This window comes from Penaeus japonicus, unplaced genomic scaffold (genome assembly GCF_977035675.1).
Source record: "Penaeus japonicus unplaced genomic scaffold, GWHDUDI00000001_assembly GWHDUDI00000041, whole genome shotgun sequence".
NCBI lineage: Eukaryota > Metazoa > Arthropoda > Malacostraca > Decapoda > Penaeidae > Penaeus > Penaeus japonicus.
Genome location: NW_028234443.1, coordinates 7934002 through 7953428, shown reverse-complemented (window position 1 = coordinate 7953428; position 19427 = coordinate 7934002). Strand labels below are relative to the sequence as shown.

At 44.8% G+C, this 19427-nt stretch overlaps 1 protein-coding gene across 50 annotated transcripts in view; it reads left to right on the top strand.

Annotated features, from left to right (window-relative positions):
- Tm1 (tropomyosin 1) overlaps positions 1–19427 on the top strand; it is a 50082-nt gene that overhangs the window by 1473 nt on the left and 29182 nt on the right. For 12 of the 50 annotated variants that reach the window (XM_086534523.1, XM_086534529.1, XM_086534530.1 and 9 more), the window contains exon 1: positions 16929–17116. In XM_086534523.1, coding sequence (XP_086390649.1) covers positions 16973–17116 — 144 coding nt within the window. In that variant the 5' untranslated portion in view covers positions 16929–16972. Of the gene's footprint in view, positions 1–2071; positions 2106–2969; positions 3006–5730; positions 5895–8093; positions 8220–8274; positions 8401–8458; positions 8820–16928; positions 17117–19427 lie in introns of those variants that run through there. The other 38 variants (XM_086534508.1, XM_086534500.1, XM_086534517.1 and 35 more) reach the window with 13 other exon arrangements.

Genomic DNA, 19427 nt, shown 5'->3' with positions numbered 1-19427 from the left:
TCTGAGACACCGTCCGCCAAGAATAACCCATCTCCTGTTACACGCCCACGGCCCCAAAACGCCCATCAGTACGCCCACTTCTCGACCACGCCCACTTGTAGTATCAAGATTACGATGGAATGTTTGATGGATGACTTAGAGTCAAGCACAGGATTATCCCGTGATTGATTTTTTACGATTGATAATGACAGTTAAATGATTGATAACTAATTCGAATCAGAAAGAAAGGAAACAAGAGTAAATCAATTGAAAATTATTCTCTTTAATTAAAGGTTAGCTGTTATCATAGATCTCCATCTGTCATCTTAAGAATTGATGCTAATCACGAGATATTTTCTTGCGAGATAAAGAATTTCACTTCAAGTTGAGAAGGAAATAAGCTCGAAGCGAGACCGACCGACTGGACACAATCGCCTACCTGCCTCTACCCAAAGACTCCCCCCCCCCTCTAAGCCCTCCCCCTTCCCCCTGACCCTCCCCTGAGGCTAGCAGACAGCCTTGTAAGGTGCGGTGGTGTTGCCCCAAGCACTAGGGTCGCTTACCCTTCTCCCCTCTGCCCTCTCTCCCCTCTCCCCTCTTTCCTCTCTCACGCCTTCGCCCGTTTCCACGTTCTCCCCTCTTCTCTTCGAGTATTTTTTTTTCTTTTTCTTCTTTTCTCTCTTCGTCTCCTTTTATTTTTGCCCATCTGTGCTCTCCTCCGTCTTCGCTTTCTCCTCTTGTGGTATTTGAGATATTTGAGCGTCGTGTTCTGCATTTTCTGGCACTGTCGACAGCCTCTTATGTGTTGCTGTTGTCAAAGATGAAGTATAATTGTCAGCAATAGTTGAGTCTCTGCTCTTTCCCTTCGCCAGTGCCTTACACCCTCCCCTCCCCTCCCCCTCCCCCCTTCACTCGCGCCGCTGCTCTCTGGGGTATTTCTGGCACTTCCCCGCCGGCTCTGTGACGTCACAGCAAGGTGGGGCATGATGGGTAATTAGAAGAAGAAAAAAAAAGTGCCCACGAACTCCTCCAGGAAGAGCGAGCGTCGAGCGTACGCAAACGGCATATATATGTGTGTGTATTTTAAGACCACTGTCCCTTTTAAATTCCTGCCACAGATTTTTCCTTTTTCTTCCTCTTGGGCCAGATGACAAAGGACAGTGGAATGCCAAGAATTCGCTCCCCCCCTCTCTTCCCCCCCCCCTTCGAGTGCCATCCTCCATCTCGAGTTATTTGTGAGTCACCTGAATAGTGCCATCCCATCCTGCGGGCTTCCGGTCCCTCGAGGGAAGGATACTTACACACCTGTAAATGTTAATATATGTTATTTTTGCCCTCGGCTTAGATTACATTTTCTTTTCTCAGGTTGTAGTATTCCGATACCAGGATGGGGGGGAGGGGGGGTGTTGTAAACTGGCGAACCACAAATAACTCTCTGGGATGCTGAGGAACTCCTTGGGGAGAAAGGGGGGGGAGGGGGGGCAGAGGATGCCAGGCCAAGCGAAGCGACCTGAAACCAGACTCAAATGTGTCCCATTTTGCATTCCTGGCCAACTTGTCCTGCATTTCCGGAATCGCGCCTAAACTTATAGTGACGTCATTCCATCCATACCTACCCTTCTGTCTCTATATTTAAACATCTCTACAATCTCCCCTATTTTCCCATTTTGACCCCCCTATCCCTGCCCCCCCTCCTTTTTGGCACCGATACAGGGCTCGCAGCCGAGGGGCACCATAGAGGTAGTTCGGTGCTGGCTACTAGGTCAGTCAAGTGCCACCTCCACGGCAGTGAACACCAGTACGTGTGCTCCTGTGATTTCACTCTTAGTGTTATAACATTACGGTGTATAAGTTTCTAAAAGTCGTGACTTCACACTCAGTTCGTAAATTCGTTTGCGGTTTGCGTGTGTGTGTGTCCGCGACCCTGTGTGTGTATCCATACACAGGTAAAATTACCGGGAATCGGGCCATACAGTTTCGTCTCATCTCGTCGACGATCTGCCATCGGGTTCTATTTTTGCCTCGAGCGCCTAAATTTACCGACCATCGTCGTAACGGTGGCTGGAGGTCGCCTGGAGGTTCAGTCGAGAGTCACCTCCTCCCGTGGTAGCATCTCCACTCCCGAGGTACAGCCGAGGTCACGAGAAGACCTGAGTACCTTTTGGTAGCGGTGTTTGACCTCGCTTCCCGCTCTCGGTGGTCGGGGGACAGTGATGCGGTTGTAACTTCCTCGTGCTCTTGGATTCCCAATGTATCGTCGCGTAATAATAGTGATGCACATGTGTGGCACATTTGAATGAGCGTCGCCACCCCTCCCCCCCTTTAATCAGGACACAGCCGCACGTGGCTCATGATTCGCCCTAGTTTTAAACCTCTTAATTTGTTCCGCTTTCCTCTTCCGAGTTATTAATTAGTTCATTATAGCTTTATATTGTACCAATTTTCTATTTCTGATAAATTTCCTTCAACTCTCTAAAAGGATATGATATTCTTAATATAGTCTCTGCCTTGACTTCAAGTGGCACCTCTTACACATGTGGAGTGTCAGCTAACTTTCTCGTGTTTACAGTGAGCATTATACTTCGCGTGTACCTGTGTATAAATACATAGTGGTCCACCAAACGAGAATAACTCGCGAGACACTGGTCATCCGGCCCTAACAGTTTAATTGTTGGCACCGGTGCCAAATCCATACGCCTTCGACAGTGTCGAGAGAGTCTGGCGCTCTCTGCTCATTCAGTCGAGTGCCATCAGAGCCTCAAGGAGCACCTCCCTTGACGTGTGTACTGCCAGTGTTTGTTTTGTGGATAACTTAACTATGGATTGATAGGCCTATTCTAGTCGTTCAAGGCACTGCTATTTAGAGCTGCCAAGTGGCACCTACGTTATACCCCATTGCTGACGGCTCTAATTATACTTCTGCCATCGGTAACAAATATATCTTGCCAAGCCATCGTTGTGGCGACCCAGAGGCTGGAGGTTCAGTCGAGATCAGACTCCTCATCAGTGAGCATCTCTTCCTCCGCGTGCGTGTCTCAGGGTTTCCTCTGTGATTGGATAGCTCTTCCCCTACAGCGCCTTCAGATCTCCAGAGTCCAAAGCTTTGAAAAGAGACTCCGAAACGAACCTCTCGATTCATTGTTCGCTCTCACTTCGACTCCACTTTACATTCCCAAAGTTCGAAGCTTTGAAAAGAAGGACGAGACACCGAAACGAAACTCTCAGTTCACTATTCACTCTCTATTCAACTCCCATTATTCATGCGCGTCCTGTGCTAAGTCTCGAATAAGAACTTGGAAATGTGCAACAGGAGAAGCATTACCTCCGCGGATTACCTTCAGCGCCAGTGCCTTAAAGTGCTGCGACTAGTTTCAAAGTCATTGTCGCCGATGTTAACCTTGTCCTTGATAAGGCCGCTGCGGTTTTGGTGCTTCACTGCTTCACTGTTTGCTAATCTGGAGATCGATCGCTTTCAGAACTCAGTCACAACAGCGTTTTAATTTGTCTTTAATTGTAATAATCGACGTTGTTCTCTATAGTGAGAAAATCGATAACGTTAATGAGAAAAAAGAAACGACTTGTTCTAGTATCGCTTCAGGAATACAAGCATTCCTTTGCTTTACACTTGTAGTGCTTCTCAAAGCATGCCCTCCGCCAGCTGATTGAAGGGTACAGGGGGGAGGGGGGAAGAAGGGGGGTGTAGTAAGCATTACTCCACCACAAAGTGCTTTTCACTATGGAGTTTCAATGTAAAGTTCTCATACGCTCTCATTGTAATCGCATCCGTCTTTCCACACCCCTGGCCTTCCTCCCCTCCCTCCTCCCCTCTCTCCCTCCCCCCCTCTCCCCCTTCGCTACAAGCTAGAGAAGGGGGCAGGGGAGAAGGGGGGAGGGAGAGGGGTGGCAGTGAGGAGGGTTATTGTTGTTGAAACAGTTGAAGGCGTGAGACAGTTCAGTCCAGCATCACCTCTGTCTGGAGGAAGTTAATCCACGTGTGCTGCTTGTGTTCTGACAGTGTCTTTAGTGAAAAAAGAAAACGAATAATATTTGTATTGTCATTGTCTAGTCTTCTCCGAATAGAAAAGAGAGAGAAAGACAACTTAGTGTTTTAGTGAAAACGATAATAGTGATTAGAAGAATGTGGAGATTCATACGTGAAATAGTGCAGTGCTCGCTGACAACTTACAGTGAAATTCAATGCCAACTTTCTAAACATTAAAGAACAGTCAACCATACATTTCACAACGTAATCTAATTTGAACAGTCATTCATAACGGATCTTTAATTCAATCTCCACTTCTATAATTGAATACGAGAGAGACAGAACTCAGAACTTCTTCGGTGATACTCATTTTTATATCATAATTATAAGAACAACAACCACGACACCTTACCCGGTGTGACGTCACGTGTGGCTGTACGTGTGCCACAAGAGTAAACAAAAGGGATTTCTATAAGCACTTGTGTCTTAAGCGTTTGGCAACGACTCCCTCCTCTTCTTGTTCTTCTCCAGTTCGTTCTTTTGTCTTACGAGAGGGACGGAGAGAAGAAGGAGGGGGAGAAAAAAACGGGGCGTAATTATCTCCCCTGTGTTAGCGTAATGAGTGGGATCTTTTTTTTTATTTTTTTATTTTTTTGAAGTGCGTCATCGTATGTCGTGTGAAGTTCAGAAAGAAAGAAAGTTTCCTCGGCTAAGTATTCTTAACCCAATATATACGGATAACTCTTGTGAAAGTAACGAGAATAAGGGCAGATCATCATATTTCACCGTGGGAGCAATTTTACCTGATAAATGCTTCGTATGACGCAATCCTCCTTTCTTGAACTCAGGGCTACCAACCCCTACAACTTCGCCCGTCTCGAAACGCAAACAAAAAAGCAAATAAAATGTTCCTGGCCATAAGCACGTCACTTGAATAACTTTTCAAAGGATGGATAGTAAATCTCAAGAGCAGTTCTTATAGATATATAACAAAAATATCTCTTACAAGTGTTTCTTAGACTTGAGCACGGATTGAAACACGGGAAAAGTGAATCCACTATGGCTGTCATTGAAGCGTTGCAGAGATTATGGGTCATTTTTGCATCAACGTTGCTATTATCCTGCTTCAGTCCGTGACCCTGAATGCTATAATGCCGCCATAAAATCACACTTGCTTAGCTTGAACAATAACACTATCCAGAAGAGGCATTACATAAGCGTGGTAATTCTGCTGTCTCTTTGCCCTTCCTTATTCACTCGACAAAATGTTAGCCATTGTTATCTTTTTTTCCTTTTTCCCAGAGAGAAGCGAAAGTTAATATAATTCTCTCGTTTTCCTCTTTCTCACGCGTCTGTGTTGCTCAGGTGGTTGTTCGGTCACTGGGCGGTGCTGCACTCGCGCTGTCAGCAATTTTGCATGGCAGTTGCATGAATACGAGGCAAATACCGGCCGCAAAACATGCCAGTTTGATCAAACCGATATTGTCAATAATATCATACAGGGAAATTTCGATTTGTTGTTTATAAAGCTATGTTTATGTCTTATACAATTTCTAGACGTATTCATATACATACATTCATATATCTATGAATATGTACGAACGCACTTATTTGTCGAATATCAATTATTCAACCATTTATATATTACCCCCGACCACTTTTACCCACCATTTATATATATACATACCAATACATACATATTACATCCAATCCCCCCCGTCCGAAAGCCCCCATACTTAACCCTTCTCTCTCTCTTCTCTCCCTCGCAGCTTTCTCAGTTCTCTTTGTTGGTTGAGCACCTCCTACAAAAACCGCCGCCATGGACGCCATCAAGAAGAAGATGCAGGCGATGAAGCTGGAGAAGGATAACGCCATGGATAGGGCGGATACCCTTGAACAGCAGAACAAGGAGGCCAACAACAGGGCTGAGAAGGTAACATCAACTTCCTGAAGGAGGGACTACACGCAGGAGGGGATCAGTGGGGGGAGGAACTAGGAGTAGGAACACTTGGGAGGTAATGGGGGATGGGTGGGAGGGGGGAGGGGTTTGGAGGATGGGGGGAGGGAGGGGGATGGGGGTGATTCAGGGTTAGCTTTGCTTATTGAAATTGCGAAGATCTGTAATTAGTTATATTCTTCTTTTTTTTTTTGTAATTGTTTTCAAGGATCGACATTTGTATAGACACAGATAGGATAGATCCATGGGGGATGTTTACTTATAGAAAAGGGGGGTCATTGTAAAGCTTTATATTTACACACCATAATTACATTGATAGTGGGATTCCCTTTAAATATTAGATAATCATTCATTAACATAGGACTTGTAGATTTACTCAGAAATATACCTTTAGGTCGAGTAACGTAAATTCACACAATATTTAGTCACTCTCACAACTACACAGACAAATATGTAATTTTAAGGCGTTTTTTTTCAGTAGAATAGAAAAAAATGTAATTTTTGTCATTGTCTTTTGAAACCCAGTACCTTAGAACTTGTTTCAATTGTCAAATTGTTCTGTCAATTAAAGTAGATTCTGTGTCGTATTTGTAGTCATGATTTGCTTGCTTGCCTCTTTGTAAAGTATTTTTCAAAGAGAGAAAGAATATTTTAGATTCCAGTAGTTCTGTTTTACGTCACAGAAATTGTAGCTTTGGTAAAACTGAAGTGTATTTTTTTTTTTTTTTTTTTTTTAGATTGTAAAGTTAGGTCCGTTGCTATCACAGTAATGCCATGTCTTATAATAAATACCTAGAGCCACAATTGTTTATAAACAATGATTTGATTTCATGAACACTATTACAAAGTCATGCATTGGTCACAGCAACGAGCCTATTTCTTTTTTTTTTACTCCATTTTGAATTAGATCATTTAGACAATTTAGCCGTAAGATCATGATGAAACCGGTGATAAGTTTTGTAACAATCACGAAATCACTCAGCATTACAGTGAGTACAGTGTCGCCAACCTAAAAAAAAAAAAAAAAAAAGGCTGGCACTGTACACTGTCGCGGTTGATAATGTTACTCAACAGATTCACTGGAATAGATCTCGTAGTCAAATCACTAGATCGCTGCAGCCTGTAATTTAGCTTTCAGCCTGTAATATAGCTTTCAGTCATGTACTCTTGTACCATTACGCTGTAAGAAAAAATAGATGATTAGAATCAGCAAAATGTTTATGTCAGACAGCGATCTAGTGAAACCGAATCGTCTGCATAAAGGTGAGAATCTTGGACTGTAGTAAGCACGTTTCCCTTGGCGCTCTCCCTTGCTGAAAATACGAGAATACTACGTTTTTCCAGGGTGTCTTTATTATTATTTATTCATTATCATTTATTTATTATTTATTTATTTATTATCTTCTTTAATGTTGCTAAAAGAACGTAGTGCTCTCGACACGATGCTTGCTTCAATATCTCGTCAGTTCTCTTTGAGTCAGATGAACGTCTACTTGTTTTTTTTTTCTTATGGATTCAAGCAAATAGGACAGAGCTTAGAATCCTGGTGAATAGTCCAGTGTAGTGCATTGTCATAATATTATAATTGATGATGATAGATTACACTCGACAAAACACAGCTCAAGCATAACATTTCAAGCTTCACGCATAACACTCGTTTCTCGAACAATAAACCTTCAGTCAATTAAGATTCAGTCAATTCACATTGCTCTACTCCGAAACATCACAGTCACACGTTCGAGAAACTCAGCAAAATTCAGCTGTGTGATTCTACGCGAATCGAGCTACCCACCCACGCCCACGATCCGAGTTGTCGTTCCTGAGGGCGCCCACACCCTCGCAAACAACTTACCATGGGCGTAAGGTCGTGGATAGCTTGGCGTAGCGATTGCCAGCGGGATGATCATACATTCCCGTCGTCCCTCTCTCGAGCGGACAGGGCGATAGATGAACATCCCGCTTATCAGCTTCCTGCCCTCGTAACCACTCGGCCTCCAGGTGCACACAACACCTTGGCAGGCGGTTTCACTTGGCCCGCTATGACCCATTCTCTCTCTATCTCTCTCATGCCCCGGGTCTTTCCCCCTGCCCACCAATCGACTCACAAATACACCGGCTGTCCCAGGATGTCTCCTACCCACATTAACCATCGTTACCCCCATAATATTGCTATAGGCTGAGGACGAAGTGAACAAGCTGCAGAAGAAGATGCAGCAGCTGGAGAACGACTTGGACCAGGTTCAGGAGTCCCTACTCACCGCTAACAACCAGCTGGAGGAGAAGGACAAGGCCCTCTCTAACGTAAGTGTCTCTCGGTGTCGGCCTTGAGCCCAACTAACCTAGCAGTTTCTCCTAGGCTGAGGACGAAGTGAACAAACTTCAGAAGAAGCTGCAGCAGCTGGAGAACGATTTTGATCAGGTTCAGGAGGCTCTGCTCACCGCTAACAACAACGCCGTGGAGAAGGACAAGGCTCTGGCCAATGTAAGTTGTGTAAACCAGCGGTCTGTCCCGCCCACTCACACTCTCGAGTTTCCCCTAGACCGAGGAGGAGATTCGCATCACGCAGAAGAAGATGCAGCAGGTCGAGAATGAGCTCGACCAGGTTCAGGAGCAGCTTTCCGTCGCTAACAATAAGCTTGATGAGAAGGAAAAGGCCTTACAGAATGTAAGTAAGGCTGCGGGCCGCCTTCGCCGCCGCCGCTGTTGCTGCTCAACTCCAACGCTTGTTCACATTATTTTCTCTTTTTTTCCATTACGTTGTGCACTTACCCTAGAGCGAGGAGGAGGTTCACAACCTTCAGAAGAGGATGCAGCAACTTGAGAACGACCTTGACCAGGTGCAGGAATCCTTGCTGAAGGCTAACATCCAGCTTGTGGAGAAGGACAAGGCCCTCTCTAACGTAAGTGAGGCGGGGCCAATCGCCGCGCAGGAGCGCCCCGCCTTCACCCCCGAGCTTGCCCCGTCCAGAATACCAGAAGCTACTAATGGCGCGCGGAGCCGAGCATGACCCATTTCAAACAAAAAAAATCTAGAGTTTGCCTTTAAAAAAAACAAAAGAATTCCCGCTTAAAGCCTTTTGTGCAATCATGTCGAAATGATTTCCGTCCCTTTCTGCACCCCTAAATGTCCCACTGAATTTGAACCGTAAACGCGTCCTCTGGTTTATCCGCGAATGCCCTTCGGAGGCAGAGAGGCCCTCCGCACCCTGAGTTCTTGTACCTTCACGCCCAGCGAGAAAAAAAAATCATTCTCAAAGTCAAAATCCTGCCTTGGTTCACCTGAAAGCACGCGTCCCTGGCATGCGATAGGATTTACTAACGACGTAACCGTAACCCTTCAGGACTGCCCCCTACCCTCCCCCTTATATCCCCTGCCTGATCATACATCATGCAAAAAAAAAACATTGTCATATTCGATGTTTTCCGTTATATATTTTTCCCCCACTTTATTTTTTTCCAAACCAATTTTGAAATGGTTTTATTTGTCCGTTCACAATTTTCAACCTCAAGCAACCAAACCACCACTCTTCATTCAGCATCATTTACTTTGAACACCAAAAAAAATACAAAGAAATTTTAGGCGACCATTTTTGTCACCATTTTGACTTCCCTCCCCAACAACAACAACAACAACAAAAATGACACATCGCCCCCGGAGACCAACCGAATGTTCCTTGTATAGTAGTTGTAGCAGCCCTGTAGTTGTAATTTCGAAACAAAAAAAAATTATATATATAGTTATGTGACTTGGATATAGGCCTTTAATCTTGACAGCGGTTTGATTTGGCTCTTACACGAAGTTGAGATTTTTATAAAAAGCATAATAATGGCAGGCTTCTTAATCTCACTCTTGATAGGCCAAGATCCCTTCGAGATTATAAGTCTGTTCCTAGTCACACGATACCTTGTTCTGTACCCATTGTAATGATTCACAATACCCCCATAGTTCTCCACAATATTCCCAAGAGAATGCCAAAAGGATCAAATTCGATACCCAAAAGATCTATTTTGGAATAATGATAATAATCAGGCGAGAAAAATAGGAATGAGTTTGTCCCGATTTTCATCCCCCGAGGGTAGCAAGTTCCTGTTAACGAAAAGATATATATATTATTTCCAATGACCTTTCCTATCTTCAATTTTTTTATTTCCATTTAGCTTTCTATTTCATTTTGTATTGCCCTTCGTAGACTAAAGCTCTACTAAACCGTCTAACGTTTTGGAAGCGTCTCGGGCCAGCTTGAGAAGTGTTATTTTCACCGAGACTTTCCGATGAAGAGAGAAAAAAAAATCAAGATTGACTTCCATAAGTATAGTAGTGTTAGCTAACTCGAGTGACTAATTTCGATGTTACATCGCCAGGGTCCGTATTCGAAATCCTCCTCGAAAACTGCAAAATAGTAGAAAAAAGATGAAGCGATCAATGCGCATTGCCCATTTTTTTGGCGGGCATTTGTACGCAGCGCGATATGCATTTGTTTTGTTTTCTTATGCTTTTTAATTTCATGGAGCAGCTGCTGCTGTTGATGCCGGTGGAGATTTCATACAAATAGCATCCACTCTAAAACAAATCTTGCTAAACCAACTTAAACCTCGAACGAAAGAAAGAATATTCCGGCGGGATAAAACCAACATAACTCTAAACTTCACCAACCTAAAGGTCATCCCTATTCACCCAAAATTTAAGAACATTAAAAAGATATGTAGAAGAACATCACAATCATCACTAAAGAAAACAGAGCCACCTTCATCACAACCAACAACTCCAGAGTGTCGCCGCTGTGCCGTCAGACCTCTTTCTCATCATCACAATACTCATTAAAAACAACAATGCTTTTCTTTCTTTTTCAGCTACTAATCGTTTTGACAATGTAACCAGTTATCTCTGTGGGTTATTATCATATTATGATTTTTTTTCCACTTTCTTTTTTTTCTTCTTCTTCTTTTATTTCTCTCTCTCTCTTCCTTTCTTTATTTCAACGTGGTGTATCTCTCAGCTTCATATAACAACATGCATGGCAACATCCCTGGAGTAAACATCTTAAACTCCTAAGCACATCTTTAGACTGATAAAGTCCGAATTCCACTTGTACTTGTAACAACTTATGAACAACTCACGCTTGGCTTTGGAACGAACCGAGCCTTTCTCATAAAAAAAATATATTGTATACACGTACGTATGTATATATACATATCTATATATCGATCTATCTATCGAATATATATGTATATATATAAATATACATATATAAATACATAGATATACATTTATATGTATATATACAATAAACATACATGTATACAAGGAACACATCACCAGATTTCACTGGCCACTTGAAACACTAGACGTCAGATCACCGTCAGAAGAGCATCACGTGACCCAGGGCATCAACAGGAGCCCCTAGGCCTCCCCTCTCCAGCTGACCCAAGGTAACCCGAGCGGCCTGAGCTGACCTCACGTCCAGTGGGTGAGTATGACTTCTGTTCCGTTTCCTTCCCTTCCTTTTGGGATGCGCTGGGATGCTATCCTTAAGGAAGGGAGGAGCGGAGGCCGTTCTCTGGTTAGGGTTGTAAGTTCATAAGGTAAAAGGATGGATTCGATAAGACACTTGGAATCGAAAAGAAAATGGTGTGTCGTTTTTGTTTTTGTTTTTCTCAAAAGAAGGATATACATTTAGCGAAGTGATCAATTACACGTTGCTTTCACGCCGTAAGTCGCATAAAAATTGTGAAGACAGAGGGTCTAAAGGCTAAAGACATTCACGTAAGGCTTTGTATCAATTGCTAAAGAGAAGAAATATATATATTGGATTTTTCCAGATGAGATATTCAAAACCGTTGTTTGTGCATTTGGTGTTACATTTGGTCCTGTCAAAAACAAAAACGCGTCGGAGTTTCATGGCGAAAGTAGAGTACGAGGCTTCACCTAAAGGATTCCTCTTCTCATGGAATCCATGGCATTTGGGAAGCGCATGCACGCGCGCATGGCGGCCTAGGCAGAGGTAGCAACCACTACTTGTTTCCGAGTTGGTTTTAGACATAAGGAGAATGCGAAGATTTCGAGTAAAACAAAAGTTTTGGCGTTCTCTTCAAGAGCGGCGACAGTCTAAAAATAGCATGGAGGGTATGTGGGCACATGCGTGGCCAGGAGCCATAAATGGAACAGGGGGCCCGCTGGCGCCGACCCCCTCAGTAGTGGCCTGACGACCCTGCCGCTGCCACCGTCGTCCCCGGTGCCAACCTCATGCTCACGACCTGCTCCTCTTATCTCGGGACAGGATAAGTGTGTTGCGAACCCCTCTTGTGATAAAGAAGTGTTAAGACTGCGTTCCGGGAAGAAAAAGAGAAGCAAGTGTCGGATAGCGCGTGTTTGAAAGTCCCGCGGTTGGCAGGCAGTAGGTTGGCTCGCTGCCACCAGTGGCGCTGCCATCGCCGAGACGTGAGTGTAAACACAGTGGTGGAAACATGGACTCCACCTCTAGCAGTGTGACAGCTCCGGAAAATCACTCTCATTCCTCCCCTATAGACAGTGTTAATAACAATACGATGCAAAATGGGATTGTCGCGCCCGCGGGTGACTCAGAAGAAACAGACGAAGTTGAAAATGTAAATAGCAGTGTAGGAAACAGAACTTCAGTGAACGGTGGAGTGGCACTCGGTAGTGTTGGCAATGTTACGAGCTCATCAGCTGACCGTGATAGAAACGTAAATAATGACGTTGAAGCCAAACCGGACCCCGAAGACGATAAAGAGTTAGAAGAACTCGCTAAACTTAGGTGTCAGAGCGTGGCAACGGAAGTGGTGGCAGAAAGATACAAGCGAAGATGTTCAGATTATCCTGGTTTTGCGTTCGGCTCCTCCATTTTCAGTTCGAACACTATGATGAAGTTCAGCATTATAAAGAACGAGCTGCACAACATCATGAATGTGCAATTGAAAAGGGTTAGTATTTCATGTTTATTTTGGTTTTTCGTGTTGGTGTTGGCAACAGTGCATAAGTTTTCCTGCTACTTATTCAGTGTTCTACTTATTCAAGGTCTCTATAACGGGGTGTTAGCTTCGAACGACACTGGGTTTGAACGAAAAACTATTTTTTAAAGATTTTTGGTATATTTACGGACTAAAACAGCTCCCTTCTCCGCGGTAGATAAAAATAAAAGTCAAATTGTATATTGGCATCTGAGCAAAGTGGTGGCAACAGTGCGCAGAGTTCAGCACGTGTTTTGCTCTTTCCCCTTTTTCTCTCTCTTTCGTTCTCTGTCTTTCTCTTTCGTTCACTCTCCTCCCTGTTCACTCTCCCAGTTCTTTCTGCTCTCATAATTCCCCTTGTCTTTCGTTTTTATATCTTTCTCTCTCTCTCTCTCTCTCTCTCTCTCTCTCTCTCTCTCTCTCTCTCTCTCTCTCTCTCTCTCTCTCTCTCTCTCTCTCTCTCTCTCTCTCTCTCTCGATAATCTCGTCAAAGTTTTTATTTTTCCTCTCTCTCTCTCTCTTCCTCTCTCTCTCTATTCCTCTCTCTCTCTCTCTCTCTCTCTCTCTCTCTCTCTCTCTCTCTCTCTCTCTCTCTCTCTCTCTCTCTCTCTCTCTCTCTCTCTCTCGCTGATCTCGGCACTTTTTTCTCTCTCTCTCTCTCTCTTCCTCTCTCTCTCTCTCTCTCTCTCTCTCTCTCTCTCTCTCTCTCTCTCTCTCTCTCTCTCTCTCTCTCTCTCTCTCTGTCTTTTTCGATAATCTCGTCAAAGTTTTTCTTTTTCCTCTCTCTCTCTCTCTCTCTCTCTCTCTCTCTCTCTCTCTCTCTCTCTCTCTCTCTCTCTCTACCTCCTCCCTCTTCCTCCGCCTGTATTTCTCCTCATCACTGCTCCCTCCCATGCCTTGACGTAACAGTCACAAACCACAGTAATGACTAAGGCATTTTGACATTTCTTGGCACATTGCACACGCCCTGTGAGCGCCGCCGACCAAACAAGTCGTTTAGAACTGTTAGGCCTTCTTAGATCCACACACACACACACACACACACACACACACACACACACACACACACACACACACACACACACACACACACACACACACACACAGAAACATACGGACATACATTCAAGTTTATACACATAAAGGTTCTCAAAACCTAAATGCGTACATATACTGCACACTTATAAATATGGCACTTAATGCACTTAACCTACATAGCTTGCACACACACACACTCACACTTACACTCACATTCACTTCACATTCACATTCACATTCACATTCACACACACACTCACTTACTCACTCACACTCACACACACACACACACACACACACACACACACACACACACACACACACACACACACTCACTCACACACTCACTCACACTTCTATACCTACGAGTATACATATGTAAATTGTCAGTCAGTCAGTCAGTCATTCTCACACACACAGACACAAACACAACACCATCGAGGGAGAGGGAGGGGGAGTAGGAGGGAGAGGGAGAGGGAGAGGGAGTAGGAGGGGGAGAGGGAGGGGAAGGGGGAGGGGGGGAGAGGTTCACATTGAACACAAACCAATGAGGGCGGCGGAAATGAGTGAAGGAGAGGTACATGACGAAACAGCTCCTTCCGCCCGTTTGCACCTATATTCCCAAACACTTAGAGAGGGAAAGAGAGTTTTGGAATTTAGCTGTGTTCATGACAGGCTAGGGGGTAGGGGGTGGGGTGAGGGGGTGAGTGACAGGTAAGGGAGGGGGTATATGGAATGTGATACGGCATCCTTTTATTTCATTGGTGGGAGGGGGAAATGCGCGGTTTTCATTACAAATATGCTACGTGTCGAAGGATTTGCTTTCGTGTTTGCTCAAGTAGAGAGAAAGACAGTAAGTCGAGCGGGAAGAATTTTCATAATTTTCGGGGTATCATTTTGAGCTCTTGTTCCCTAGACGCCATTTTCTTTTTAACCCTCGTTTAACTTGCCATGGCTTAAGAAAATCACAAGTTGTTTCCTGGATGTCGCACTAGGCCCTTGGCGGAAGATGGCAGCAGCGTCTTTGATAGTAGTAGCTTTGCGGAAGCTGTTTTTCCAAAGACAGCATGAGGATTCGGTCCTGTGGAGGGTGAGTCACCTGGCAGGCATATGGGCACCCCACCCACCTGCCCCCTCCCCCTCCCCACACGCCTGTCTCTCTCTCTCTCTCTCTCTCATTCTCTCTCTCTATATCCATCTCCCTTTTGTCTTTCTTCAATGCAAACTTCTCATCCTATCTAAAGTAAATATCAGAAGAGAAGTCATTTTCTTCTTACCGACTTTCGAGCGAATACTGGCCTCAAGGAGATTCCAGATGACTAATCAGGATCAGTCTGTTAGGAAAGAGGAATGTTCAACCGTTTCCTTGAGTTTACGTCATGACCGGACACTTCTGTGTCAAGGTACAACAGCCATGGCGCATGCCTTATGGTTCCTATTTCTCTCGAAATACGGGCGCTACGGACTCTCTCGCCTCTGGAATGACATGGAATTGGTCCTCTATACGAATTGGTAGTTAATGCAGGAGGTACAGGTACACATCTCTTGAATGTCCGTTGGCAGGTGCACCGTACTGGTCGAGCTGCGCATGCGCGTGTCAAGATCAGCTGTCAGGCGGAGTGGACGGGGATAGTGTACAAAATACAATTCATATATGCTAGAAAGACTTTCACGCCATCCACGGCAGAATCACACTTCCCCAGATTCTTGATAAATGAAGTAGAAATGCTCACTTTAAGCCTCGTGGCACCCGTGGCTGGGTATGGGCGCCGGTCGGTGACGTCATATGCGATGTACGAAGACACCAGAGATAAACCAACAATTATTCGCGATAAAGACTCGGGATTCCAGTAGGACTCTTTTATTTTAGAGTTATTCATTTTCACTTTCTTATATAACCATCCGTCACTTTAATTTAGTCACGTATTTCGATAAAAGTCTCCTGCCTCTGCAGACATTTGGCGAATATACTCTCCCATCTAATTTTTTTGTTTTCTTCCAATTTTCTTTTCGCCTTTTCATTCCGATTTCCTCTCATTTATAAACATTTACTCGCTTTAGTATTACCGTGCCTCTCGATAAAGCCATGTGGCTGTGCAGACATTTGGCGAAGAGTATAGTTTTATTTGGTGAGTTCGCGGTCCCCAGATGAGGCCATATATGGAAGACGTCCTACTGAAGCTTTCTCTGAAGGATGTTAGTCTGGGATATTTTTCACCTGACGCTGATTATTACGCAAGCACGAAACCGTTTCACAGCGAGAGCCAGATGTTGTGTTTTCCCCGAGATGGTTGTTAGACATAGACGTAGAGGATTTCACAAACGGCTTCTTGTGAATGTCTTATCGCGGATGCCATTAAGGGATGTCTTTGTTGTATTATCCGTACAGTTAATTCTTGGTAATTGGCGAATGCGAGTACGGCTTTACATTGATGTTATTGTCGTAAATACGATCAATATGAGTCCTCAAAGTTTCATCTAGAGTTAGCTAAACGAGGTGGTAACTTTTTTGTATTTGGCGCCGAGAATTCCATCCACACCCTTACACCGGCTGTCGGCAATACCTTTTCAAATATCTAAAGTAAATCGTGACTGTTGATTGCTTTGCCATTGATTGGTACTGATGCTTTCATACTGACACATAAGGCAATTCGAATCGTAACAGATGAGTCGGGATGGTATAACCAGTAAAGGTGATTTAATGACTCAGGTGGGCTGGCGGAGGGATTCAAAACTTTTACCACTGTTTTTGAGGTCAAAGTGAGCATTACTCGATCAATATCCGAAATATCCCTATTAATCCAGCAAAGCAATCATCAAACACACTCCCTCCGTTGTTATATCTCGAACGTACAACGCCCCATAACGAAATTCAAAAAGAGGGAGTTAGAGGGCGAGGGCGGGACTAGTTTAAGGGGCGGAGTCAGTCAGCGGCGAGGTTGCTACGCGGCCGCCGATCCGAGTCGTCCAGCTCGACGACTCTCGCGACTCAGTCTGATTGCTGAGTTGGTCCAAGTGACACCTTACTGTGGTAATTCTGTGCAAGATGACGACCGTAGGCAAAGGAGCAGACCTGATGGAGGTCCTTAAAAAGAAAATGCGTCAGGCCAAGGAAGATACAGAGCGACTAAAGGATGACAATGAGGAACTGTCTCGCAAGCTACACATGGAAATCCTGAGGAGAGAAGCCGTGAGTGTCAAAGCCCAGAGAGAGAAGAGGAATTTAATGGATGGCAACTGATCTGTTCTTACTCTTTTTTTGTTTTTCTTAGTCACAGTTCGCGTTTGCAGGCATGCCGAGTCTCGCGTAGGCACACCCCAGTCTCTTAAGAAATCCCCTCTTTAAGAATCCTATCAGAATGAGTATCCTCCCCCCCGTAAAATAAGAGCAAGAGAGGGAGAGAAAGAGGCAAGAGGAACCTGTATTTAAGAAGAGCGTCGGTTGAGGCGAGGCTGGATGGGTGTGTTCTCCTCGCTCGATATTCTCCTTCTCTCTCAGCCGCGCCGGTGTGTGTGTGTGTTTGTGTGTTTATGTTGGCTAGGGATCGCCTATTTCACTCGATTTCACGGTCTTTTTGGGAGATATATGGAGTGGAAGGTCCTTGCTATAGGTTCAAGGGGTGGTATTGTAGTTTAAGCCGTCCCTGGTTGTCAAAAAAGGAGGTTTTAAGTCAGGGGCGGGTGGGAGGAAGGGCGGGAGGGGGGTAGGGCGATGGGTCAGGCCGGGAGGTGGTTGCAAGTTGATAAAAATTCTTTTATCATGGCAGATTAAGTCCCCCGTTCGAGGCTTGGAATTTCCTAACGCCTCTTGAACCGTTTGATGAAGCAGGGCGAGAGAAACCGCCTCTTTTCTGCTTTGCTTTTGTTATTTTGTGTGTGGATTCAGAATCGATAGTTGATTAGATTTGAAGTAAATGGATAGCATTTTTTCCAGAGAAGTCGAGTAAAGTAATTCTCCGTATTCCTTAGATGAGATCTTATTAAAGTCTTCCCGTGATGTAAGTTTAATATAGGTGTCTATAAAGCCAAGATTTAATTGTAACTAAAGTATTACTGGGTTTGGTCTTCCACTCTGCATTCCACTGTCAACACCGCATAAACAGAAATGAGAGGCCGACATGAATGCAACAACCACAAGCCGTTGTTTGCCCCCTAGCAATACCCGTTTTTTTTTTCTCTCTCCATTTTAGCTTTTGTTTCTTACTTTAGTCTTTTTCTCTCCCCGCCCATTGTGTTTGCTTCGGTTTCGTATAGTATCAGTATCTCACTCAAGAGTTTTAGGATTGTATAAGAGTTGAGTAAAAGGGAGAGGTAGTAACAGGGAGCTCCGAGGCGGTAAATCCAACCTCACTGTTTATAATGAGTTTTCAAAAGAGCGACCCAGTTTCACCTAGGGTTTTTGAGAGCGACAGACAGCCCAACGACCCTGTTTCTAAACGCATGCGCGATCGTCAACGGTTTTTGATAAGTCACTCTTCCACCTCAAACTACTGGTAATCTCGCAGCGAAACGGCAAACATTGCGTTTCCTCTTTCTGATTAGATTAGTAGAACGAGATAACGTGCAGTCGTAACAGCAGGCGAATGTAGCACCTCGCCGTAATTAGCATAAGGGTGAAAGTGTCGAGTTGCCGTTGTAATTTGGGTGTAGGTGGGGGAATGTAAAAAAAAAAACACACAGAAGAGGGTCGAGAGAACAATGCCTGGTTGTTGTGACGAAAGTGTATCTGTTTTGTCCTGGTTAGATTTTCGTGTGGTCTGCCAGATAATGGGTCTTTCTCCTGGTATTCCACGTGTCCTTATCGGCCTATATATGGACAACATAGCTTTTATTCGCTGACCATGAAAACGGGTGTGTCATGAACCAGGCAGGTGCATGAGAGTCTGATTCAATTGTTTGATAATCAGCCATATCACACAGGCACATTAGTCTGTACAATGCAAGAAGACTTCGAGCATAGGCTCTCCCCCTTCTCATGTGTGTGTGTGTGTGTGAGTGCGTGCGTGTGAGCTTTCATGCCTTGGTGCGTGTTCGTAAGGGCCCTGAGACACCTGGGCCACCTGTCTGATGACACCTTGTGGTATAGGTTTCAGCGGAGGTCACGATCATTTTTCAGAAGGTTAAGACGTTCGAGAGTCTCTCTTCAACGTCTCGGAGGCGGTGCCGTGTTGGGTGACGCAGCAACACGATCTGGGAAATTTCCTGTTGGAGGGAGAGAGAGCGAGCCTCACGGGGAAGCCTCATTTTTCTCCCCCGTGTCCAGAAGCTGCAATAAGTTGGTAACAGATCTTGGGGTGAGATGGGGCGGGGAGGAGGGGGAGGGGGGAGAGGAGGAAGAGGGGAGGTGGTAAGGTGGGGTTTGAGTGGGTGAAGGTATGGATGAAGGCCTGGTCGGTGGGGTAGGGTAGGGTGGGGTGGGTTGGGTTGGGTTGGTAGGTGTGGGGAAGGTTACCCCCTCCTCCCCACCTGCTTCCCTCCCTCCCTTCCTCCCCCCTACACTC